At 39.1% G+C, this 27,533-nt stretch overlaps 1 protein-coding gene across 1 annotated transcript in view; it reads left to right on the top strand.

The window, feature by feature from the left end:
• The window catches only part of plce1 (phospholipase C, epsilon 1), a 132,127-nt gene extending 106,404 nt beyond the window's left edge, over positions 1–25,723 (top strand). Inside the window, exons 33-46 of the mRNA XM_049564362.1 lie at positions 1,376–1,511; positions 1,769–1,810; positions 6,070–6,188; positions 6,480–6,597; positions 8,782–8,919; positions 10,130–10,420; positions 11,803–11,966; positions 14,888–15,037; positions 15,163–15,291; positions 15,711–15,908; positions 16,236–16,433; positions 16,856–17,068; positions 17,634–17,745; positions 20,562–25,723. Of these exons, the coding sequence (XP_049420319.1) occupies positions 1,376–1,511; positions 1,769–1,810; positions 6,070–6,188; positions 6,480–6,597; positions 8,782–8,919; positions 10,130–10,420; positions 11,803–11,966; positions 14,888–15,037; positions 15,163–15,291; positions 15,711–15,908; positions 16,236–16,433; positions 16,856–17,068; positions 17,634–17,745; positions 20,562–20,758 (2,205 nt within the window). The 3' untranslated portion in view covers positions 20,759–25,723. The remainder of the gene's footprint in view (positions 1–1,375; positions 1,512–1,768; positions 1,811–6,069; positions 6,189–6,479; positions 6,598–8,781; positions 8,920–10,129; positions 10,421–11,802; positions 11,967–14,887; positions 15,038–15,162; positions 15,292–15,710; positions 15,909–16,235; positions 16,434–16,855; positions 17,069–17,633; positions 17,746–20,561) is intronic.
• Positions 25,724–27,533: the final 1,810 nt, after the last annotated feature.

Below are 27,533 nucleotides of genomic sequence, written 5' to 3'. Positions count from 1 at the left end.
AGTGCTGTCACATAAATAATAGATGCTAATGTGCTTCAATGTACACCTCATCACACCATTTTCACTTAGTTTACCTAGCGCACATAATGTGCTTCAGTATATACACATCCTCTGTAGACAAGAGCTCGTATATGTGCAGGTAATGGGTTGCTATAGATCAAATGTCAGATATAGGTATATCTTTATGAATATTAGTTATTCTCACACAGTTTTTCTTTTACATGCAGATTCTTACTTTGCAACAAGTAGGGCTGCAACGATTAGTCGACTAATCGATGACTAATCGACTATTAAAATAATCGGTGACTATTTTACTAATCGACTACTCGGTTTGAGTCATTTTCATAGAAAAGTACTATAAAAGTACCCCAAAATACTGCAGCTTTGCAGCTTCTTATGTTGAAATATTGGCAGCTTTACACACTCTCCCATGACAGTGAAATAAAACCCTTTGGCGTGAGTACGAAACAAGACATTAGATGACATAATTTTGAGGTTTGGGAGAGACGGACCGACATTTTTCAACATTTTAACACATTTTTCGATAAAATGATTAGTCAACTAATCGAAGAAATAATCGACAGATTAGTCGACAATGAAAATAATCGTTAGTTGCAGCCCTAGCAACAAGGCAGTGTATTAGGGCCATTTAAAGTTAAAAAAAAAAAAAAAGAAAAGAAAAAAAAGAGCCGGGGGAGAGGGGTTATATTCTGAAAAAGAATCCTCAGAATTCCCAAGATTAAAGTTATGAATTACGAGAAAAACAACTTGAGTATTCTTGTCAGCTTGTGAATTTTTTTTTACCTAATCAGGTCATATATTATGTCATTGTTATACCAATTTGATCAAATTCGTAATTTGGGTAATTTAATCTTAGAGTACTTTCTCAGAGAGTTTTTTTCTTGTAAATCATTGACTTTATAATGACAGAGAATAGCTTTTTTTTCTCGTAAATACATGAGTTATTTTTTTAAATTGATCTTTTTTTTTCTCCAGAAATTTACAACTTTTCTTTCTGACAATTTCAATGATTTTTTTTTTTTTTTTTTGGCAAATTTATGACGTAATAATATCAGAGAATATGAGTTTTTCTGGTAAATTTACAACTTTAGTCTGAGAGAATTTCTGAGTTTTTATAGCAGATTTATGACTTTGTAATGTCAGAGTATATTTGATTTTTTTTTTTTCCCAGTAATTTACAACTTTAATCTGGGAAATTTGAGTTTTTCCCTCAGAATATTACCCTCCTCCGCCGACCCTGTAATTTTTATATTTTTTGTCCTTTAATTTTTTTACCTACAAGGGTCCTAATCCACAGCCATATTGCTTTCTGTTTGTTTTCTTATTTTAAAATAATATTTTAACCCTTTCACAGGCTCACCAGCTGGCCCACATGCAGGCCCAGGCCAGCAATGGGTCACCAGGGGTTACTTCGCCTAGCAACCACACCAATGAAGAAGAGGAAGAAGAAGAAGACGAGTACGACTACGACTATGAGTCTCTATCAGATGGTAAGGAGAACTGCAGTGGAGTTTAGGATCCCTGGAAACACACCTCATAAGCATGAAACTAACCCGAAACTGATTTCCACTGATTCTCTGGCTACAATACAACTTAAATCATATGTTCATCTTATGTTTTAACCCTTGAATCAGTTTCTGTTCACACTTTTTCTGGCTCTTTTTTTAACACTCAAGTCTCTCTTTATGTTGGTGATCTATTCTCACTCTTTTCCTTTCCTGATTTATCTCACCTGTTTTCCACTTAGCTGACGTCCTCACAGCCTCTACTGCCTCATATGGCCTGGAAGGTAATTGCACGGCTCTGATGCGCCTCTCTATGTACCAGTGTTTCCATCTCACTTTGTTTTGCAGTGGTAGCTGGTGGTCTTTGGCTGATTCATTTTGTTCATTAGTGATATGTTGTTGTATCTCCTCTTCAAGTGTGTGATTTAAATGTTTACCCTGCAACTGAGTTTAAAGGGGAAATGATGGTTCTTTGTAGCAAACGTCTATCACTGCAGAATATCTACAGAGGAAACACTGGTATTTAGACGTGCACTTGTGATCTGCATCATTGCTAAAGATGTGCCCGCACACTGTAACAGCTGCTAGCTTTCTGCTTTTTGTGGACATCCGGTTATGTCCTGCTGCACTGTAGCTATCTATTGTGCAAAGCAAGCAGCAGTTTGAATTTTAACATCACATATTGTGTTATGTCAATCCAGTAAAAACTATATTCTAACTATATTCTTAAACTTGTATTGATTGACTGTTTGAGATACAATTAAACATACTAACATGGAGAACTTGAACTGATGACCTGTTACATGACGTCCTCCCTCATTCTCCAGTGTAGCTAATAAAATAAGGACAGCCACGTGTGTTGTTTTGCACAGAAGTTAAAACTTCTCTACTTTCTAATCGCTCTAATTCATAATGCTTTTAAAATCATAGCAGGGTGCCATCCAAGCATATTTGTCTCTACTAAAATGCTAATAATGAATGGTTTACGACATCAGGAGTTTTTTTTATGATGTGAACTTATTTTATCATCATTATGGAACTGCAATAATGCTGGCGTCCTTAACTCCCGGCTCGCTACAGCAATTTTTCTTTTGACTTTGTAAACATGCACTCAGTGTATCCATCATTCACAATTACTTTAACTCTAAATCAGTTTCTGTCACTATGAACAAAGTCTTTAGAGAAACCCGGATTTTTTTAAGAGAAATAATAGTATTTGTGATGTGAGCTTGTGGTTTGTGTGTGTCTTTGTGTGTGGCCTGTTGGTTTTTTGACAGTATGTTTTTAACGTTCTGCTTCAGGACGCACACTACAGTAGATCTGACACAGCCTTTGTGAATTATTAGAAAACTCTGCTGTATGAATGCAGCATAGAATCAAGGCTGGACTGACTCTATACTAACTCTAGCTATGTAATTATGAATGACATCAAAATTAGATGTGTAGGAAAAAAATGTGTCATTCATTTCATTCAGTGTTAGCATGATTTCTCTTTCTCCCACAAACGCATCACCTCCCTTCCTCCTCCTCTCTGTACTGTATTTGTCTGTGACCTCGCCAGTGGCTGGGCAGGCTCATCAGGGAAACAAAACAAAGCCATCTGGTTTCTCAGGCCCTACGCTGCCCCCGCACTAAACAACAGACCAGGGGAAACTACCCTGTCCCAGCACTGCTCTCTCCCAATCCCTGACCTTTGCTCATCCCTGTCGTAATAACATACTGGTCAAAGACCTTTCAAATCCATTTCTCCAATCTCAACCTCATAAAGTTGGTACATTTTAATTCTTCATTTTTTAAAGTGAAATATTAAGACAGCTAGCAAGACATCCTGACTAGATAAACCACCCTCTACTGTCTTCATTTGACCCTTCATGCTTTTTCACAACATCAGCTGGCCCAGTAAACACAAACACTTGAACTCTAAACTGCCAATCTGCCACCATCTCGTGTTTAACAGTAGCTCCCTGCAGTCACAGTCTGGCCCAACTCACCCCTCTGGCTACTGTCTGCAGGGTGACACTCAGGGTCAGCTCCACTGTCAAACCCTTTACAAAGGAAGAGATTCCAAATGTCAGGAATTAAACAAGTTTCCAGTGATAAAAAGCCGCTGCATTTTTAAGCTGATAAGTTTTTTCCCCTTGTTTTTGGCTGCGATTAATGTGTAGGAGGAATTAGAGCAAAGGGAAAAACTCCCCATTGATGCTCTCATTTACAGTTAATAGACATTGCTTTGAATGTCAGCAAGGAGGAGCATTCTTGGGCTTTTGCTCATGGGCTCTGCAAGTAGTCAGATATTGATAACTGCTTTTTCCTTTATAATTATTCTGTAATCATCTCCACCCTGCAGTCATCTTAAAGGCATAACTAATCTCAGAATGAGATGTAGAACCACTGTAGATTATTATACCCAAGTGTATGTCAGTACACACCAACACACTAAACATGTTTGTGATCTCACTCAATGGCAAACACCATAGTTAAATGCTGAAACTAATTCAAATGTAGCTTCAAGCTGCATTAAAAAGGGACAGTTCACCCCACAATCATAAACAAGTAGGGCTAATTATCAGTCTAGATTGTTTCAGTGTGAGTTGCCGAGTGTTGAAGATAGCGGCTGTAGAGATGTCTGCCTTCTCTCGAACATTATAGGACCGGATGGCACTCAGGTTGTGGTGCTCAAAGCGCCAAAAAATACCCTTGAAAAACTCAACAGCAATGTCCCTTTCCAGAAATCATGACCCAGTTACTCAAGATAAACCACAGACCTTGTTGTGAGCTGTTTCACGTAGGAACTATTTTCTTTCTACTGAATCGCACATTCCGACTGTATCTCTGCGCTGGTCTCTACAATCCACCCGACTGAAAGAGAGTATTTGATCTCATGCTGTCACGAGCACGAGCCTCTTGTCCATGAGTAGATGGTGTTTCCCTGTGTGTGGTGATACGGTTGGCGGGTGTAGTTTGGTAGAAAGAAATAGTTCCTACATGAAACTGCTCACAACAAGGTCTGTGGATTATCTTAAGTAATGGGGTCATGATTTCTGGAAAGAGACATTGCTGTTGAGTTTTTCAAGGCTGTTTTTTTTTCCCAAGTGTTTTTATTGAGCCAAACTTGTAGTGTCAGGGCTCATTTCATTTTACAGAAAACAGTTTTGAAACGATGAGCTCAAAGATGCCCAACCTCTTCTACTCCCCTATCCTATACCCTTGTCTCACTCATAAACCCATAGTCAGAATAGAATGTTGTATTGTGGTGTGATGGTTAGAATTCAGGAACTGTACTTTGTGCGAGGTGTGATATGAGAGGTTGCCAGATTGTGATATATTGTGGGAGTCTGCCCTTTAAGACATATCTTATCCTTTCCAGGTGTAGTGTGCTGTTTAGGTCATGTAGCCACATATTGTAGGTTGGAACTGTTGTTCCTTTCCATGACATTGGTAATAGCTTTTTTGCTGTAATGATACAGTATGGGAGGAATTTGGAGAGTGGGCAGTGGAGAGTTTTCTTAATGCTTCGGATACACCCAGAATGATTAATATAGGTTCTGGTTCTAGTGAAATATTAGTCATTTCTGAGATGCTGTTGAGAATATCGGACCAAAAAGATGCAACCTTAAGGCACAAGACAAAGCTGTGAGAAAGGGTTGCTTGTGGGTTTCAACATTTATCACAAGTAGATGACAAATTTGGATATATGTTGTGTATTGTGGCCTTGGAGTAATGGAGTCTGTAGCTACAGAGTTTTTCAATGTGCCATGTAGTTCCATTATATTCAAGAGAAGGCAGACATCTCTATGGCCGATATCTCCAACACTCACTTAAACAATAATAAATAGCACTACGGATTAAAGGAAAATAACTGTTTTTGATTTTGTTGTGAACTGTCCCTTTAATGTCAGTGGTCGCTCAGTGCTCTGACTTCATTGAAGCAACAAGAAAAACCCAGCTCCTCTCTTTAAATACAAAGTCAACATTTGTTTTTGCAAGAACTAAGATTCCCAGATGCTAAATTTACTTCCTCTGATATACAGTATGTCTCACCGGTGATTTAACGTACAGTATATCAACTGGGACACCAACTCCAACGCATGTTATTCAGCAAGTACATTTTAAATCCAGGCTGGATCGTCTCCAGGACAGTTTCTGCCTCAACTATGCTGGATCACATGTTGTTGCTTTGCTGCTATACAGAACTTTTTGGGTTTGTGATGGCGTGCAGAATTTGCATTCATCAATACATGTCCACATCGTTAAAGAGAGGTATGTTCTGGGGCGTGGCAGGTATCTCAACCTGTCACGCTCAACCATGATGGGTGCGTTTCATCAGTTTCACCCAGGTTCCTCACTGCTCAATTTTTGCAGTTTGAATATGGTTCAAAATCATGCCGATTTAATTTGCGCCGCATACTCAGACGTTTTTGGCACTAGATTTACCCGTTAAACATTACCTGAGGATGTTTGCTCTGCCAGATGTTCTGCTGCCCACACTACTACACCTAGTAACACCTGGGAGCTACTATAATTCATTGTATTTCCTAAATAGATAACATCCTGGATGACAAGCCAGAGGGGAAGAGCTCAGCAGATAAAGAAGAGCAACCTGTTGATGAAATACCGAAGAGGATGAAGAAGTCTGATAGCACCACGCAGAGCAAGGGAAAGGTAGGAAATTATGGTTTGAATATTCCCAAGAAGAAGCCGATATGAGGTGTCAGTGGGTATTTTGGCTGTTTGGATTCAAGCAAGTCATTTTTTTTTTGGTTTTGATTACAGAAACAAAAAGAGATTTAAGAAAGATTTTGCATGGAAGTTGAGTATGCAAGTATTCTCCTCTACCTGTGTGTCTATGAAGTCTCTGCTCCAACTGTCTCCTCAAGTACAGTATTTACCGTATTGTCCTTGTCCTTGTCCTTGTCCTGTCCCCCCCCCCCCCCCTCCGCCTCGCACCTGTAGGTGTTTGACATGGAGCTGGGCGAAGAGTTTTACCTCCCTCAGAACAAGAAGGAGAGTCGACAGATTGCCCAGGAGCTGTCTGACCTTGTCATCTACTGCCAGGCTGTGAAATTCCCCGGTAGAGAATATTTCATCATCCAGTCTCTTTGTTTCTCACACACACAGTTCTTATGTTAACACACATTACTGAGTGTTACTCCATGTTCCCGCTTCCCTCCGACACAGATTCAAACTGATTTATTCTCTCTTCCAAATCTTCTTACACCTTCCCCTCTTTTTCTTTTGACACGCTATCATGTTCAACATCGCTTTTTTCCCCCCGTCTTGTCCCACTTTAATCCACTCCCATGTTTTATTTAATAGGTCAAACCTTTCCCCCTGTGTTTCTGAATTTTTTCATCGCAAGACATTTAATATCCCAGTGTTACACTCCATTCCTCTCCCACACTGGACACCCACAGAGATGACGAATCCTTCTCTCCCCATGGGACAGATATGGTTACTTCACTGTGCTGTCAGTTCCAGAGCAACACAACAAACAGCACAGTTGTTATACAGTGTACTGTACATTAATGTTTGTGTGGTGCCCTGGTGGCTGAGTAAATGGTAAAAAATGACATGTGTTTAGTTTAAAATACATGAAAATGCTCTCTGCTCAGCACTTAAGGATGTTTGACTTTGCTTTCTGTACCCCGATAAAACATCTCTTAATCCCTATTTATTGGGATCTATCTTCATTCCACGCTACCATTTATCTCAAATATTTCTTTGTCCCTTAAATATCTCTTATCTCTCCTTCCCTCCCTCAAGTGTCCTCTTCTCTGCTTGTCTCCTCTTTCCTTTACATAACATTTGCCCTTATAAACGTGCAAGTGTTTCCACTGGTATTTTATTTGTTTACGGTTTCCAGGGACCTGAGATCTGAGAAAGAGAGGACAGGGCAAGCGGCCCATTTCAGACAGACAGCAGACTGGTTGCTGCTGTTTGCTGTCTGAACTGGTTGCCGACAGACATGCTCCTTCTAAGAACTTGTGCACAAATCATCATCAAAAAATACTCGCCATTCAGAAAATTCATGGCACACCTGTCGTCTCAAGTAGTTTTTTGGAAAGCAGACAGGGATTTGACACTGAGTAAGAAGTGGCTCGAGATTTACAATATTTACATCAACAGCATTCTTCCGTTAAAGCTTGGGTATGGAATTTTGGCATCATGGGGCAAAATTCCCATCATAAATATTGAGCGTATTGTAATTTAGTTCTGCCTCTCTTCCTGTGACAAGAGACTTCGGCCAATCACAGGCCATTGTCAGAGAGAGCAGCTGTCAATCATGTTAATCACTGCTTGAGAACTGCAGTTTCACCGTCAAACTAGGCAGTGCTGATCATATTTGAATCAAGCTCTGTTACTACATCGCCTTAATGACATGATTGACAGCTGCATTATAGAATCCTCAGCTCTGATTGATTGTTTTCGTGATTCATGCAAGTGGCCCTTTTACATGTCACGCCATTATTCTGCCTCTCCATTCTGTATACAAGGCACGTTTGCGGAATGGGGGGACCGAGTTGTGTCGCCTTAACGCGGGCAGAAGAGGTAGTAACAGCACTGAATCTGCATCTGTGTAAAAGGGACAGCCAGCAGGATGTGACCGGGGATGGGAAGGGTGGGACGTTTCGATGACGTGTTATGCGTGTAACCCACTGTCGGGAAATTTTAAAAAGCAGCTAGAAGCAGTTAGCGGCTTACTCGAAGAGGAACTGTAGCCAAAAATGTCCGCAAATTGGGAAAAATATGAGGTGAGCAAGCTCCTTAACCTCCGAGCAAAGGACGAGATCAGCCGCCATATAACATTATTACTTAATTCAATTCAATTCAATAGAACTTTATTGTCCCAGAAGGAAATTCTTCAAATGCTTCAATTACAGAAACACTAAGTACAGTAATCACAATTTTAACGATTCACAACCAGTAACAGCCAGACAACCAGTGAGTTCCCCGGCTTGTTTCTCAAAGTCAAAAACATATTTTTGTGTTCACTTTTCAGCCCAACTTACAGTCAGCACTATTAACTCTAATCCTCCGTGCTCATTAAAACAAATGCACTTGGAGTGTCGCCTAGAGGGAGAAGGCCAACTTCCTCATTATGATAGAAAGTGACGGCATTTAGAGAAAAATGATTTCTGGATGTTTCGACACAAATTGAGAGATACTGATGTCATGAGTGCGGTGTCTCCAGTCTGTCTGTGTTGCATTATTGACCACTTCTCTTCTGTCTGCCTCCTGTGTGTGGGAAACACAGGCCTGTCCACCCTGTCTCCAGCCGGCTCTAGCAGAGGGAAGGACCGAGGAAAGAGCAGGAAGTCCATATTTGGCACTGCTCCTGCTCGCTGCAGCACAACAGGGGAGGTCACGACCCAGAGCCGCACCCCTGGGAAAGGTACGCAGGGCCTAGGGGTGGTTAGTGTTAGTAAGAGGGTGTGTGTGGAAAAGGAAGATGTATTAACACATATATTTTTGCTCCATTTTTATGTTTGTTTGGGTGCAACTAAATGCAGCAAATTAGACTGGACAAGCAGCTGAACTGTCGCCACAGCTCACAGAAATATCACATAATATGTTAGAAGATAAATGAGGTTAATATCTTGTAAAACCTGACACCAGAAGGAGTCACGATAAACAGTATTTGTTATGGCTGTATGTGAAAGAATGTGAGCCTCTAGTGGATTTTAGGAGATACAGTTTTTGCTGTTTCATATTGTGATGAACTATATTGACTTAGTTCTTCCTATTGTTGCCAGGAAAGATGTTCATTTTTCTTCTAGGGATGGGCAGATCGGTACTGTGGGACTGATACTTTGATATTCTCAAGCTATTATTAAAGTTTGGGGAAAAAACATTTTTAGATTATATCCATTAGCAGTTAAACTCTCAATGACCATTGTCAGATTTAATTAATATATTGCTAAACTCTGATTAGTGCTCAAAACTGTTCTAACCATAGTCTGTATAAAAGAAGTAGACGCAGCTACTGTGATGTCCCCCATTGGTTTGTGGACTCCTGTTTTGAAGCCTCATCAGGCATTTTGGACGCTGCCATCTTGGTATTTTGGAGCCAGATATGACTATATTTGGACGAGAGGATGGAGCTCAGAGGGTAACACTTTGCCACACCTCTATCCTTTTTAACAGGTCTCCGTGGTAGCGACTTGTCAATCACAAGCAGTGTTGCGCTAAATCATACCCTGCTTTATTGTCTATTTTCTCTAAATGTGACTGTAATTTACAAAATGACCATTGTGTTGTATTAAAGTAGACTTGAAACATCAATTCAGACCAAAAACTCATGAGGAAAATATTAACTGTGGTAATAAATCGAGTAAGAAGTAGGGTTATTTTCTCATTGACTTCAATACAATCAGACTTCTTTTTGCAACCAGTGGAGTCGCCCCCTGCTGGCCAATAGAGATATTGCAGGTTTAAGGCGCCTCCACATTGGCTTCACTTTTCAGACCTCGAAGCTACCTCCACTTCTGTTACACAGTCTATGGTTCCAACTCTTCATGGAGGACCACATCGCTCAAAGTAAGAGGCTAATCGAGCTAATACATTTTCAGAGCCTTTAAATTTTTCTTCCGTCTTCCCTCTAGGTGGTGCTGAGCGGCTGAGCTGGGAGGAGCAGCAGACGTCTCCCGTCCTCAACCCACCCACCTCTCTCAGCGCCATCATCCGCACACCCAAGTGCTACCACATCTCCTCGGTCAACGAGAACGCCGCCAAGCGCCTGTGCCGGCGGTACTCTCAGAAGCTGATCCAGCACACCGTGTGCCAGCTGCTCAGGACATACCCAGCAGCCACCAGGATCGACTCGACCAACCCCAACCCTCTGCTCTTCTGGCTGCACGGAATCCAGCTGGTGGCTCTCAACTACCAGACTGATGGTGAGGAGAGATTTTCTATTTGTATGCATAACCATTCTACACTCAACAGCCACTAGATACACTGCCGCTAGTACCGGGTTGGACCCCTTTTACTTTCAGAGCTGCCTTGGTGTCACAGATTCAACAAGGTGCTGGAAACATTCCTCAGAGATTGTGGTCCATATTGACATGATAGCATCACACAGTTGCTGCAGATTTGTCAGCTGCACATCCATGATGTGAATCTCCCGTTCCACCACATCCCAAAGGTGCTCTACTGGATTGAGATCTGGTGACTGTGGAGACCAGTGGAGTACAGTGAACTCATTGTCATGTTCTGGAAACCAGTTTGAGATGATGTGAGCTTTGTGACATGGTGTGTTATCCTGCTGGAAGTAGCCATCAGAAGATGGGTACACTGTGGTCATAAAGGGATGGACACAGTCAGCAACAATACTCAGGTAGGCTGTGGTGTTTAAACCATGCTCAGTTGGTACTAAGGAGCCCAAAGTGTGCCAAGAAAATATCCCCCACACCATTACACCTCCACCAGCAGCCTGAACCACTAATACAAGACAGGATGGATCCATGCTTTCATGTTGTTTACACCAAATTCTGACCCTACCATCTGAATGTGGCAGCAGAAATCCAGACTCATCAGACCAGGCCTCCTCTGCATGTCAGCTTTTCAAACTTTTGCAAACCCTTGAAAATGGCTGAAAGGCTTAAATTCTACATGAGCCAACACAGCTCAGTTTTCAGTGGAGAGAAAAACAAGACATTTCAGATAAAGTGAGGAGTGTGTTTGTGTGATTCGTATCATTGAAAAGTGAAAATGATCTCTTATCATGCTCCACTGTCTCCTTTTCTTTTTTCACTCAGTATCTTCTCCCTGACTGTTTTTGTCTTATTCTTTTTTCTGTGGCTCTCTTTCTGGTGTCTTCATTTCTCTTTCTCCTTGTTTCTCATTTGTCTCTGCCTCTCTGTTTCCAGAAGCTCTCTGCTGTCTGTGTTCGCTGTCTGAACTCTGAGAGTTGGAGTTGTTTTCTCTAAAAGGCATATAACATTAAAAAAAATCTTTTGTCCTCCTCTGTCTTATTCTCCTTTGATCCCTGTCTCACTCCCTTTCCTTTTCTGCTCTTCCTTCAGTTCACTCCTGCCTTGTGTTTTCATCATTTTTTTTTTTACCATTTGGAATCAAAGTTTACAAAACATCATCACCCGGTTGTAAGCAGACGGTTACATGCACTCAGACATGCAAATTTTGTTTGTAGGACACACAACCAAAGAAAGTGCAGATGGGTCATGCAGGAAAAATCTTTAATATCTCTTCTGCTAATGCCCTCGATGTGGAGGTTTTTGAGTACAGCTTGTTGATATTATGACATCCGTCTTTCTTCCAGATTTGCCCATGCAGTTGAACACAGCTCTGTTTGAGGCCAACGGCGGCTGTGGCTATGTCCTGAAGCCAGCGGTGCTGTGGGACCGCAGCTGTCCACTCTATCAGCAGTTCTGTCCGATGGAGAGGGACGTGGAGAAAATGAGCCCCGCCGTCTATTCCCTCACTGTGAGTTAAGATGACATACAGAGCAGAATGGAAGATCAATTAGGAAGACAACTTTATCCCTGATAGTTTGTTGTCTGCACTTTCATTCCTTGCCTCTTTTTATCTGCACCGTCAGCTTCCTGCCTGTTCATATATTTTCCTGCTTACCTCTTTCACGCTGTCATTTTCAATTTCAGGCGTGTTGCGTGTTAATTTTCTCAGTTAAGAATGTTGAATCATAACATTGCTGTTTACGTTTGCAAAGTGTTTTATTTGCAAATACTTTTTGCTTTGGAGCACGGAAAATTATTCTCCCGCCTCTGGCAGTGAGCGTAACACAAACACTGTTGACATGTGCTTATAACGTATGCCTGCAAGTGAGCTTGCCACATATTCCCCGCTTCCAGGAGCGCTCTCTCCAAGTCTTCTTTTTTTTCTTTCTCTGAATGCCAAGTTTCAATGCAGAGAATATGCACAGCGTCAGCTAACAAAGCTAAAGAACATGGTACCACAGCTAGAAACAAAAACATATGCTTGGTTGCACTTCACTGCTTCATTAGAGCACCCAAAAATAGTTGAGGCCAGCTCAGCTTTCAATTGTAGCGCATCACGCCCTTCAGCAGTGACAAATGTCAGGCGTCAATTTGTAGCTTAACGCCACAGGCTTCCATTAAAAATGACTTGTAGCCTTTTGCTGTGTCGCTTATAATGTGAACACTGCATAGCTTGTTAAGCTCGTTGCAGTCATCTATAATTAATCCTACTTGTGTATATTGTTTGTGACAACGCTAGAATACACGCTAAAGAAGGGTGTCTTGCCAGAAACATCTGTGTGGCAACATTACAAAGTCAAATTTGAGTGCTGTCCTGGATTTGTATTTACAAACATTCTGAGAAAACTCTCAGAGAGCTCCTAACTCAGCCTAAAAAATTTAATGAGGAGTCCTAGCTTAGGAGTGATTAAGGAAAGTTCTCAGAGCGACTCTGAGCAAGGAAGGGGCAGAAACTTTTACCTTAGTGAGGAGGTGTGGTCAACCCTGTTCCTAGGTGTGATGCTCTCCTTTTACCGAATGTGATTGGTTGTCACAGACATGACCCTGTATGAGCCTACAAGGTGTGGACATCCAGTGGAAATGAGATGAACTGCTGACTGTGAAAGGGTTGTCATTGTTAGTGTGATCACTCTGCTGATGGAAGGCTGAGACAGCCTCAAGTCATCACTGCTGCACTGTTCCAGTTTTTCAAATATCTTAGTGTTGTAATCATTTTTATTTCTGGCATTATAGCGTTATGTGGAAAATATGTGTGTGTATCCCTAATGACATCAACCACACAAATTATCCCTGATCTGTAGCATTTCATTTACTCACTGTCGTCTAGTGTTTGGAGAAGATTTCTCTGACCTCTTGATCTCTTCACCAGTTTCTCATCTGATTAAGAAATTCTTAAACCTCTTAAAAGTCCTCATCTCTGCTCCGGTTTTTCACCTTAGGAGCTCTTTTAAGGGCTAAGACACAAGGACCTAGTCTTAACTTTAAGGGGAAATTATAAGAAAATGTCACAGTTCTAAGAAGTTTCTTAGAATTTTGTCACTAGGAGCAACTCTTAGCACTAGGTAGCTCTGTGAATATAGTCCCTGGATTACTTCTTTTATCACCACTACAGCTGCTGCACGTTACTATAGTCTCTCCCCTCTTCCTGCCCTGTTTGAACTTTTTAGGTCGACTTAAAACGCATCACTTCTGGTGCAGTAGTGCAGGACTGTTGCAAGTCGCTATACTACGAACACCTTTACCTGGTAGCTATAGGCTTCATCAGCACTGTGTAAACAAATGTTTGTGTGTGCTGTTGATTATAGCTCTGACTAAAAAAGGAAATTGGAATCTGCAGCTCAGACTCAGAAGCAGCCAAGATGATCTGTAGATCAAAGCACCTGTAAATATTAATGCCTATATAAGTCATTTACGTCTGCAGTGAAAATAGGATTCAAAAACTTCAAAAGGAAAAAAAAAAAGTAAAGCTCTCAAACTTATAACAAAAAATTGGCTTCAGAAACTCAGTCCCAGTGTAGAGAAATGGAGGGAACTAATGAAAGAAGTAAAAGAAATGGAGCAGTTGAAATATAAAATTAGAGGAAATCCAGGAATGGGACGCATACTGTGGACTAAATGGGAGAGCTACACAAAAAGTAGGGGGTAAATGACATAACATTAAGATCTTGCACCTCAGCTTAATGTTAAAAAACAACAACAATTTAACCAGATATCCAGACCGCCAATAATTGTTATAGTTATAGATTGTTAAAGTCAACAACCAAACATGGGGGGCACTTTATCTGTTCCTTTCTTAATTATTATTTTAAATACCAATATTTAGGTATTTTTTTGTTAATGATATATTTACCTCCTTCCAGCTATACGATATTCGGCAAAGTTGATTCAACATTTATCGTGTATTACTGTATGTGTCTTCAGAAATGAGTTGGATTATATGAACTTCAATGTAAAAGTGGATGATTGTCGTAATGATTTGGGGTTGAGTGAGAAGAGCAGGGGATGGAGGGCACATAATGTTATGTATTTAGTATTCTTATCCTTTATTATTTTTGATAGTATAAAGGGTAGATTCTTTGTTTGATTGTTTGTTTTGTTTTTGTTTTTGTTTTTTTGTGTGTATTGATTGAAGCTACTGTTTTATTTTTCTTTTCTGTTCTTGTCTTGTTTTTCTTCCTCTGTTGTGAGGATATGATCATATGTCACAATGGTGTTTCACATTTTGAAAACAACATCTTAATTAACAACATTCTGTAGTACATGTGTAAACCTGTGTGCTCAGTTTCATTTAATTCAGAAAGACAGCAGAAAATGTTCACAAGGCTTTGATCTGAGGCCAGCATCTGTCCATCTCTTTTTTTAATCAGATCATTCGGTGTTATCGTGTAGTCAAAACATATTTTCTTGTTGTGTGTTTCAGGTTACAGACATGTCCAGTTAAGGACACAACATAATGAACCTCTGGAGGTATCAAGTCTGTTCATCTTCAGCCGCAGAACAGAGGAATGTCCCACAGGGGGCGCTATTCCCTCATCACTGGTAAGACCTGAAATCTCCTTTGAATCGGAGATCACAGGGGTTACATTTGATACTGTACCTCCACTGTGCCTTAAAGACTGTCCATAATAACCTGCTGCCCTGCACCTCTCCTGCTCTCCACACAGCTGTTCAGTTCAGAGGAGAAACGTGCGTCACTGCAGAACAAGGTGACGGTGTACGGAGCCCCTGGTCCTGAGCTCTTCACTGTGTTCGGTGTTACAGAACAGACGACCGCCAAGCAGCTGCTGGACACGGTTGGTACTTCAGAAATAAAGATTCATGATGCTCGGATAATGTGACTGCAGCCTGAGCAGAAGGCGCACACACACACACACACACACACACACACACACACACACACACAGTTTTTGTCTCTCAAGTTCAAGTTTTTTTATTTAACATATGCACAACATTTACAAAGAAGCAGTGGTTTGCAGTGAAAATTTAAAGTCTCAGGCTCCCTCTCACAATGCTCATTACATATGCAAATTAAAAACAAAATGAGATAAATAAAATATAAAATAATGTAATGAGACATTAATTACATAAATGCATAATAAGAAGTATGAATGTACTAAGAGGTGTAAGCAGTTGTAAAACACAAAGGAAAAATATAGAAAAAAGTGAAGAGACATTATTAATTTGTCATGTTTTGTCACACATACCTACACAGGTCGTAGCATCCACGGGAAACCCGTCAGAGTACTTCCTGTGCGAGGAGAAGGTCCCTCTGCTGAAGGAGCGCAGCGAGATGAAGCGCTGTGCTCAGCACCGTCCTCTAGCGCCCGAGGAGGAGGTGGTCAGACTGGTGTCCAGCTGGAACTCTGAGGAGGGATACGTGGGGAGGATCTGCCTCAAGACGAGAGAGGAGGTAACACACAGAGATTAAGTTGGTAGAAACACCTAAAGTGATCCCAGAGTGGATGTTATCAGCAAAAAAATGGGATTATTTGGGTTTATTGGTTTTAACTGAGTTGAATTTTTCCAGTTTATCCGTTGAATGATTTAAAACACATTCATATCAGTATCAAACTTGTACAAAAAGCAATGAACACTTTTTGTTTGACCCATCATGTTGACTATGGCTCCCCCTTGTGGTTGTCTTATAAACCACAGCAGCAGGGACAGCAGCTTCTTTTAAAGTAGCTACATTTATTTTAAACACTCGATTTTTGACTGTGTGTTTTTATTCTTCCAGAACTTAAATGAGATGAACTCGGTGCCAGAGGGAGAGGAGGAGGTGACTGTGGGAGGTAGAGAAGGAGCAGGAGGTGGAGGAGGAGGAGCAGCAGAGGACGACATGTTCTTTGTCCAGGTCCATGAAGTTTCACCAGAACAGCCTCACACTGTGATCAAGGCCCCGCGCTACAGCACTGCTCAGGACATCATACAGCAGGTGATGAGAGTCGAGAACGCACTCATTGAAGTTATGAGGAGAGGTTGGATCTTTTGAAGTGGGGTTCTGTTAGGTATTAATCCATAGTCAGTGTATCACCCATGGGTTGTCTGATGCAAAGGTAAAACAGTGAAAATATTCTCAATATGACGCACACTTGAGCTTAGATTGAATTGTGTAGGTCGGACCTTTTTTAAGTGGCTTAGATACGCTTTGTCGCTGCCCTTATCCACAGCAGTACATTGCTTAGCATCGGTGTTGGTAGTCCTGCTTCTTCTCCAAACTGGGGGCGTGCTGACAGACACCTACTGGATGTAATAAACTGATGACTACTTACACAACCCCAATTTAAAAATCCAAAACTTTGCGTCTACCAACCTTAAAGGAGCCTAACTTGTTTCTCCTACACTCTGTCCATCCAGACTTTGTCAAAGGCCAAGTATTCCTGCAGCATCCTATCCAATCCCAACCCATGTGACTACGTCCTGATGGAGGAAGTGACCAAGGACTCCGGATCTAAGAAGACCTCCGCCGCCAAGCCCCTGCAGCGGGTGCTGCTGGATCACGAGTGTGTCTTCCAAGCTCAGAGCCGCTGGCGAGGAGCGGGAAAGTTCATTCTCAAACTCAAAGAGCAGGTAGCTCTAAACGTAGTGATCGACTTCCAATGCTAGAGACTCTTTAGATTTTATCTTCCATGTTTTTATTTTATATTTATGTGCGTTGCATCACTGCTTTGAGCTGCTTCAACTCTGTATGTGAACTGTGACTGTTTCACTAACATCTGTATTAATCCATGTTGTGTTGTGCTCGCTGCTGTATGATGCTGCATGATGATGTGCTTTTTAACCTGTCACTGCTTCCCTGGTTTGTAACTTTGCTTTGTGTGCTCTGTTGCTCTGCTTGTTTTTGTGACTCTGTTTATATTCTAATGTTTTTACATGTTGTACGTCTGTCAGTATTTATTTAAGTTATTATTCATCCTTTTACATGTGAGGCCTGTTTGTGCTGAGATGTCTGTATGTAAGAATGCTGAATAAAGGTTGAATAATCTTTTAAATTTAGTGTTTGTTTTTTGAAATAATCAAGACAGAATGAGTGGCAAAATAGGAAGTATTATATGTTTGGAAGAAGAAAAACCAACTGCCCATTTCCATGTGTTCTGTCTGTATTTCACTGACGCGAATTTGTCTCTGCTTCCAGGTGGTGCGGGAAGACAAAAAGAAAGTAATTTCCTTCGCCAGTGAGCTCAAGAAGCTGACCAGTCGCAGCCGCAGCATGACGACTGGCGGTGGAGTAGACGGTCCCGCACAGAGTAAGGATGATAGAGCTGCATGCTGTGTGGCTCTGACAGAGCTCCAGGAGTGAGGCTCACACTCTGCCTGCTGTCTGTGTATGGAAAGGCAACAGAGGTACCGTATGTTGTCTCTAACACTTAACATCACAGAAGGACGAGAACAGTTTGAGATGCCACTCTGTTCAGCTTTAAAGTTTTAGTTAGCTTTGTAGGATTGTTACGTGTTTGAGATGTGAGTGCACAAACTAGATCAGCTGAATTTGAGGTTTTTATTGATGTTCTGATGATGCATGAAACTCACTTCTCTTTTTACAAGTAGAAAAAAATGATAGTCAAAGTCATTTTTTTTCTGTTTTGGGGACCACTAGGTCTTTTTCTTAACCTTATTAGTTTTCAACCTGGATTCTATTTTCTCATTTTATTGTGTTTGAGTGACTTATACCCACGGTCAGTTGTGTTCATTTATATCTACCAAAAGTGCTTGTTTTTGCCACTGACAGGCTCAGATTGTTATTCTAAGTGTTTGACAACATCACTGAAAGGACCCTACAGAGAAACTTTGTCCTTACCTTTCACTAGTCTGTTTGTTATTGTGACCAAGTCTCGCTCAAGGAAAGTTCTGAAATCTTGCCAGAGCCGACTTGACAGAGGAAAAATAACAGTGGAAGTGTTAGTGAGAGTTGGAGAGAGGAGTGCCAGGAATCCAGAAGGCCGTGCTGAGTGTTAACTGAAAGATTTTCAGTGTCATGGCTGAATATTTAGTTGGGTTAGACAACGTGAGAAGAGTTGGCAAGGTTTCATAACAAGACTTTCCCTTGAGTGAGACTTGCTTACACACACTGGTGACAACAAACAGACCGGATCAGTGAAAGGTCAGTCTTTTCTGTAATGTTGTCAAACTCTTTGAGCAAAAACACACATTTTTCATGGGCTTAAAATGACAAGATTGCCCAAATAGATTACATTGCAACCTGTTTCACTGCTGCAGCCCCTTCAATACTGGACCTGATTTTAAAAATGGTTGTGTCTTTTAGTCACTTAGACACAAAAACACTGGAAAATAGAGTCCAAAGTTTCACTTTTAGTCAGAATCATTATATAACTCTTATTTTTTAACTACTACAACTTTTTCTTCAAAATATTTCATCTTTATACTCTAAATTCCAGATTATATTCTTGTCTAGCAGTGACCCTACAACTCTGTTGGATGTAACAGTACAAAGAGGCAAAAGAATCTGTGAAAAACTGGAGATGAATCTGGTGCAAAATGTATTTATATTTATGTTTAACATCTCTGGTTAATCAAGGCTAAAGATAAAGAGGCAGATAATATGAACACACAAGCTAACAAATACTCCTGTGTTTGTACCATGCACCCCAGAGTCTGTGATCCAGATTTACAATATGCCTGACCCACATAATCTAATACTTCATTTCCAGCAATATTTCATTCATTGTGTTTAACAGACACATCACTGCAGTGTGGCAACCATTCTTTATGGTTGTGATGTTACTGTAGGGCTGTACCGAAGAGTTGGAAGCATCAAAGCTTTATTCATAAAGTTTTCTTTGAATTCTAAATTAACATTAGAATGCTGCACATTTTTAACATGTGTATTCATGGTGTTTAAACCCAGTATTTTTGCAAAGTTGAAGATAAAGATTTGGCTACACACCTGGATAAAGTCGTACTCCCCTCTTTAAAACAGTTGCCTACACAGCAAATTGCACGAAAAAGAAATAATTTTTGGTAAATAGTTGACGTGAGCCGTGAGCAAATTTTTCAGGCCTGTATGGCCATGCTGTACAACAATGATAGTGATCATTCCACATCCATTCAGGGCTAGCATTGTACAGCTTATATTATCATTTTTTATTTGCATTTTTATGCAGTGGTATCAGAATAGTTCTCAGTATCGGCCGATATGCAAGTTCAGGTATGGGCATTGATACTGGAAGGAAAAAATGGTATTGGAAGCTCTCTAATATTCAACTTTTATACTATTTGTAGAATCAGATTCCAGTGGTGTCTGTGCAGAGTTGTTTCCGACTCATGTGATCCAAACATTTCCAATAACTGCATTGTTAAGTCCAGAAGCCAAGATGTATTGGAAAAAAAGGTGTAACAATTTCCAAATTTACATGTTTTTATCTGGCGTAATAAAATATTTTGCTTCAGTCCAAATATTCGAGACAACATTCACAGTAACCACAGTAACAAAAATCAAACTGACACTGTTACAGTTAAGTCTTCACAAAATTATAAAAATATCTTATCAAATTCAGGGTTTTGTGAAGGATTTTACATTTTTTTAGGATGATGTCATAAAATACAACTGACATTCAAACCTTGAAAGAATAGAAGCATTGAGTGTACAGCGGCTAAGCGTAAACTTAAAGCTGCTGAGAATCTGCATAGACAGGCTGCTTAATAACTGACGCACTCGCCTGACCAAACCGACCGCTGCTCATCAGGTGACACAAAGAGTTCAATTCTTCTTCTTCCTTGATGCATAATTTATTTAACACCGCTGTAGTCTTCAGTGAAATACTTGCAAATATCAACGAATCTGTGTCCATAAACCATTCAGAGGTACAAATTGTCAGCGTACACCTGATTTGGCCCGTCTAGCAACACCTGTCCCTCAATGAATGTTTCCTGTCTATACTGACAGTGACCCCTGCAGGACAAACTAGCATCCCACATATACATTATATACTGGGGATGGCTCCTGTAGAGTGTAAGGACAGATTTTCGGTACAGCCCTGTGTTACTGAGTGTGTACTTTGTGCCTTAGTTAGTCTTTAAAGCCATGATCTGTGATCCTCTGCAGGGTATCTGTCTGCAGCTGCAGGGCTGAAGGCGTGGGTAGCAGAGGGCAGGGTGGGTGCAGGAAGGTTCCTACAGGCCTCTTCTTCCTCGTCTTCATCCTTTGGAGGGCAACGCCAACCTGTCCAACTACCCACCTCCTCTCTGACCCCCCAAGCCTGGAAGCTTCACCTCCTCAGGAACTGGAAGATTCACAAATGAAGTCCGGAGAGAGAGACACTTGGGTTGACCACTTCTAAACTTGGAGGATTCATCTTTCCTAAAGAAAGGCGAGATGTCCCGACACATTGTGGAAATCTGCGAGACGATATCCCGCCTTGTGTTAGTTGAGCAAGCGGGGGACATGATTGAACGGGTTAGGTGACAGATGCTCAGCCCCTTTGCTTGGTTGAATGCGTCACTTTAGAGCAGTGATGGTCATGTGGGGGCAGGCAGCACTGGCTCCTCGTGGTTTATTGGTTGTAGTGTGGCTCTACAGAGAGTCCAGAGTACCAGGAGCAGCTGCTGTTATTGAGGTCATTGAGTATGTGATCAGGAAAAGCTGACAAGTGTTCCTTTTCTTACCAATATAAAGGAAGACTTCCCTGAGTCACATTCAAAGGATGAGAGGTATGGATGCCAGTTTTTTTTATCTCCTAAATATTACACCACGAGACAAAAAGGAGGTCTGCAAAATGGCCTCTGGATTGAATGAGTTTAAGTTTAATCAAGTGTCCTACCACAAGCTACAATATCATGTATTTGGTTTATAAACTATCCCCCCTTTCTGGTATCGCACAATGAAAGCACACAGCAGACGGAGGGAGATCTGCTTGTAAAAACTGAAAGAGAGATGTAGGAGAGTACGAGGGGCCTGACGAGGTGAAACAGTATTCTTCTCTTTCTCAGGTATGGGCTCTTTATTTGTCTGAGGGCATTGTGAAGGAGGCTGACAAGCTGGCTTGTTTGGTTCTTTTCTTACTGTTCCACTTTCACAGTACTGTAAGGGCACATTTGGGGCATCGCTCACAGAAAGACACGACAACGTGCTGACACAAAATATTCACGTGTTCTGTAAAGGGAGCAGCAATGCTTCTGGCGGTTTCTTGGACACTACTGTCGCTGCCCTAAAGGTGATGATACATGGACAGCATTTTGAGGCGGTGAAGCTGTGCAATAGAGGCAAATGTGGAGCAGCTTTTGATGACTGTGTTGATAAAGTTGCCCTTACATGTTGCCTGAAAGTTGCAGTGTGTAGGATTTAGGGAGATCTATCGGCAGAAATTAAATGTAATCATAACTATGTTCTCGATGTTCTCAATGAGGCTGTCATATATACACAGGCAATTGGTTCTCTTCAATGGAGCCCGCCATGTTTCTACAGTAGCCCAGAACGGACAAACCAAACACTGGCTCTAGAGGTGGCCTTTTGCATTTTCATGTTACCTGGAGGCCACCACATGGAAGGGTTGAGGGGTATTCAGTTGGTTGCAATCTGCAATCTCACCACTAGCTGGCATTAGATCCTACACACTGCACCTGTAAAATGTTGCATTACTGCCCTCAACTTTTGGTTGTTTTGTGGCTCTGAGGACAATAAGTGGCTCGTTTCACAAAGTATTTTAATTCTGTCATCATTGTCCTAATTATGTCAACAGGCATCTTATCTGGCCAGATAAATATATATTGATATATTGATAGTAACATTTATCGAGGAATGCAGGGTTTGAAATATTACCAAAACCTTTTCAATGGCTTCTGTTGAAAAATTTAAAAAAATTTGTCTATAAAACCTTTTCATTTGTTTAAAGGTGCTATATGTAACTCTGGAGAAAAATAAATGGTTGTTGAGTCTCATTTGTAGGTAGTCACATACTGACATTTTGGAATAGTGGTTCGATCAAATTACCAACCCAAAGTGACAAAAATTTATGACCTACGAATGAGACCCAACATTTATCCTTCTCCAGAGTCACATACAGCACCAGAAGGAAAAGAAGTTTTCAAAGGTTAAATTGTCTAAACAGAAGTGGCTGTAAAAAACCTTCACCAAAATAAAATATGGCCTAAAACTGGCAAAATGATCATTTGAATTCAAAGTTATCTGATAGAAAATTAAAAATCTGACCAGACTTTTAATTCCAGGCTCCTAGTTCTAATGTTTGTAATGTTAGCAAGCAATTTTGGCTAAATTGAAAATTGTAAACCTGTTGACCTCAGTGCAAAAAACACTTCATGGGCAACAAAAAATACCTAAAACTCCTTTATTTAATTGGAACAATGATGATTTCAGCACTAAGATCCTTTGGAGAAACAGCCCCGTCTTCTTCAAACAGCATTTTGCACATTTTGTTTTTCCTTTTTCTGTCAGTATCTTCAGTGTTTATGTGTTAGATTGTTCTGAGATGGTCGATAGTGATTTTATTATGATCATCATATTTATTACTTTTCATTTTGGCCCTGTTGCGTATTTAGTAAAGCACAAGATAAATGTTTGGATTGTTTTGAAAACTCTTTGTCAAAGTAATTTGGGTCTGTAGTCTGAGCCCAAACATGAAATTGCCCACAGGAAAATACTCTTAAAAATAGAATGGATTGCATTTCAATTTAGTTTATTGGCTTAAATTTACTGTCCTTGATATTGAATGTAGATGAGTAGTATTGATTGATTGTCAATAATGACTGTAGACTTTTCTTTATTTCCACTTACTATTCGTTTTATTCTTCTTTCAGAATTTACTAAAACTTGATTGATTTGGGGCCATTTTTCCCCCTTTTCTGTTTTAATGTGTAACATTTCCATATTATTAAAATGTTGATTAGTTTATTATTTAATTTGGCATTTCAATTATTAATACAAAGATCCTCCCTTTAGTGTAGTCATGCTGATCCCTGAGGAGCTCACTAAGATTTTTAAATCTACACTTAAACATTTTATGTCGTTTGCTCATGAATGGTGACGTAACGACAAGAGAAGACCTAAAAGACCTTACCTTACATTAGGAGGAAAGTCCCTCACCGTCTGGTGGACTCCCACGGTACCTTATCTAAAAAAAATATGTCCAGTAGTTAATGGTAAGAGACAGTTATCTGATCCTGTTTGAATTGTGCTGTGATTTTGTTTGTTTTTTTACTTACAAATTATCTGACAGTGACAAATATGATATATGAAATTCATTACACAATTCAAACAGGTTCAAAACATCTTTTCTCCCTCACCATTTACTCCCGTAAATGGTGAGGGACATAAAGTTTTCTGACATAAAGTCCCATGGTGGTCCACTGGGTGGGGAGGGACTTCACTTTATTGAGACAAAATGACAATTTTCTGAATAAAATCTAAATCTAAAAAAATTACACCAGTATAAAAATTTAAATTTGCCCGTTGTTAAAGGGAAACTTAGGTATTTTTTTCAACCCAATTTCCTTGTGTTTTTGTGTCTAATGGAGACAACGGTTTTTGATATTGGTCTAGTATTGAGAGAGACCGCAGTGTAATCCCTACAGGCAATTCATTTTTAGTGCTTGTTTTTGCCATTGACAGGCTCAGATTGTTAATTGAAATCTGACAATATTATGGAAAAGAGAAATGGAACATTTTTCTTAACTTTCTCTCCATATTCTCAATATGTCTCAATATTGGACTAATTTCAAAAGTGGTCTCGATTAGTCACTTAGACATGGGAAAATAGTAGAGTTTGGAATCCACAATACGATAGTATCACAGTGCTTAAGTCACGATTCAATATTATTGCGATAAAATATATTGCGATTTATTACCTTTTTTCAACTGTAAATTGTGTCCCTAAAGGAACATCTGTCAACATCCGTTTTATCTAATGAGATAAAGTTTAAAAGGCAATTTTTTTTTTTTTTTTTTTTTTTTTTGGTAATGTAAAAAAGTCAGTATTTATAATCAGTGATGCAGAGCTGCGTCAGTATTTGTGACGATACGATATTGCCACACAAAAATACTATGCTGTATTGATTGTTTCCCCACTCCTAGAAAATAGGATCAAGGTTCAATAGTATCAAAGTTTCCCTTTAACTCACATTCCAACATAAAACTTCAGATGTAAGAGGAGCTTTCCAAAACCTGCAAGCAGTGAAAGCACAAGTAAAGACACCAAGTATAATTTTATTTAAAAAGGTCAATGTGTGTCCTTTTACTTTGATTTGTCTTTAAGTAAAACTTTTCTCAGTGCCAAGTGATGATGTTTGAATTTTAGTGCAATAGTGAAGTTCTGTCTTCGACCTTTTAGGTTTTTGTTCTACTTCTTGTTTTTAACTCTTATTTGTTATCTTCACACAAAAAGCTCTCGTCAGTGGTAAGAAGGACGATCTTTTAGGATAGTTACAAGTAATGTAGATTAGATTGTGATCCAAGAAACCACGACTCTAAACTGGTGGTAACTTCAAACTATCACGCTGGATATCAGCTGATGTAACTACGTGAAATCCACACCGACTTTAAGCAGAAAGGGACATTTTCTGTTAAGCTGTAAATCTATAATCAGTGATGCAGAGCTGCGTTCCTTGTTTTCCTTCTTTCTAACCTGTAGACCTCATTTCTGAATGTAACATTTCTTAACGTGTTGAACCTGAGACAAATGTGTGTTTGGATGTTATTTATTTCAATGTGAAGCCCTGGTTGGCAATTATCTGTTGTTGTTTATGTATAATTTCCTGTAAGTAGTGTTTTTTTTTTTTTTTTTAATTTATTTCAATATGTGAGAGGATAAACTCTCCACTGCCCTGACTTTACTCAAACTAATTTAGAGACGTAAAGAAAATATTTTACTTTATGTGTAAAATATTCAGTATAGTATTCATATTCCTGGCATGTTATTCTGCAGCACACAGCAGCATCTTTTAATGCCTTTTATTTTGTGAGTTTGTAGAAATCTGGACAAAAGCTGACAGTTTGAAACTTTGTTCTTTTTTTTTAAGATTTTGGTGTATTCGCTATATCCGCTGAATATGACATGTGTTTGCTGACTGTGGGCTGTGTTTCATCTTTAATGCTCTGTTGTTTCCATAAGATGTGCAGTATACCCATTAACATCCACTATGTGTTATGATGTGGCTGTCAAGTGAACATTTGTGTATTTACTTGAATTTTTAAATGGATGAGAATTGGTGGATTTGTCTTATACCACAATCACAATAAAAATAAGAAATACTTAAGTTATTGTGTTCTAACTTGGCTTTATTCAGAGGTAAGATAAAGTCATTGTTTTGCAAGTAATATTGCTATACTATGACTTTTCTTTTTTACTTCATACTTACATGCATACTTTTTTTTCTACATACTATACTATAACTTTATATGACATTTAAATGACATACTATACTGTGAAATGTTTACCAGTTACCACTATGACATTTACTAATTTTTTTCATGGAAAAAAAAACATACTATGACATTTTTTATTGAAAAACAACAACAACATACTATACCATAACTTTATTCATGGAAAAAAATCAAACTATACTATGACGTTTTTGTGCAAAAAAATTGACATGCTGTACTATGACTTTTTTCATGGAAAAAAAATCAACATATTATACTATGACGTTTTTCAACGGAAAAAGATCGACATACTATACTGTGACTTTTGTTGAAAAAAATTTGGCAAACTATGTCTTATTTTAGGATAAAATCGACATACTATACTATGATGTTTTTGTGCGACAAATTTGACATACTATACCATGACTTTTTTCATGGAAATAATCGACATACCATACTATGACTTTTTTTGTGGACAAAAAAAAAAAATTGACACGCTATAGTATGACTTTTTTTGAGGAAAAAAAATCAACATACTATGACGTTTTTTGTGGAAAAGAAATCAACATACTATATTATGACGTTTTTTGTGGAAGAGAAATCAACATACTATACTATGACTTTATTCATGGGGAAAAAAAATCAAGATACTATACTATGAGTTTTTGGTGGAAAATAAAATCGACATTGCTATACCATGACTTTTTTCATGGGAAAAAAATCAACATACCATACTATGACTTTTTATAATGAAATCATCGACATACTATACTATGACTTTGGGAGGAAAAAAAAAATTGACATTACTATACCATGACATTTTTGTGCAAAAAAATTGACATACTATACTATTACATTTTTGTGCAAAAAATTGACATACTATACTATGAAGTTTTTCATCGAAAAAAAATCGACAAACTATACCATGACATTTTTCGTGGAAAAAAAAAATTGACAAACTATACTATGACTTTTTTCATGGAAAAAAATTGACATACTTATACTATGACGTTTTTTATCGAAAAAAAATCAACAAACTATACCATGACTTTTTTCATAGAAAAAAATTTGACATACTATACTATGACTTTTTTCATGGAAAAAAAAAAAAACGACATACTATACTATGACTTTTTTCATAGGAATTTTTTTTACATACTATACTATGACTTTTTGTCATCGGAAAAAAATCGACATACTATACTATGACAGTTTTGTGCAAAAACATTGACATATTATACTATGACGTTTTTTATCAAAAAAATCTACATACTGTACTTTGACTTTATGGGAAAGACATTTTTCATGGCAAAAAAAATCGACATACTGTACTATGACATTTTTCATAGAAAAAAAGTTGACATACTATACTATGACTTTTTTCATGGAAAAAATTTGACATGGTATACTATGACTTTATCGTGGAAAAAAAAATAGACATACTATACAACGACATTTTTGTGCAAAAAAAATTGACATGGTATAGACTTTCGTGGAAAAAAAAATAGACATACTATACAATGACATTTTTGTGCAAAAAAAATTGACATACTATATTATGATGTTTTTCACTGAAAAAAAATTTACAAACTATACTATGACATTTTTCATCGGAAAAACTTGACATACTGTACTATGACTTTTTTTAGGGGAAAAAAATCAACATACACTATGACTTTTTCATGAAAAAAAAATCGACATACT

This window comes from Epinephelus fuscoguttatus, linkage group LG20, assembly GCF_011397635.1.
Source record: "Epinephelus fuscoguttatus linkage group LG20, E.fuscoguttatus.final_Chr_v1".
Taxonomy (NCBI): Eukaryota; Metazoa; Chordata; class Actinopteri; order Perciformes; family Serranidae; genus Epinephelus; species Epinephelus fuscoguttatus.
This window is presented reverse-complemented; position numbering and strand designations above follow the sequence as displayed.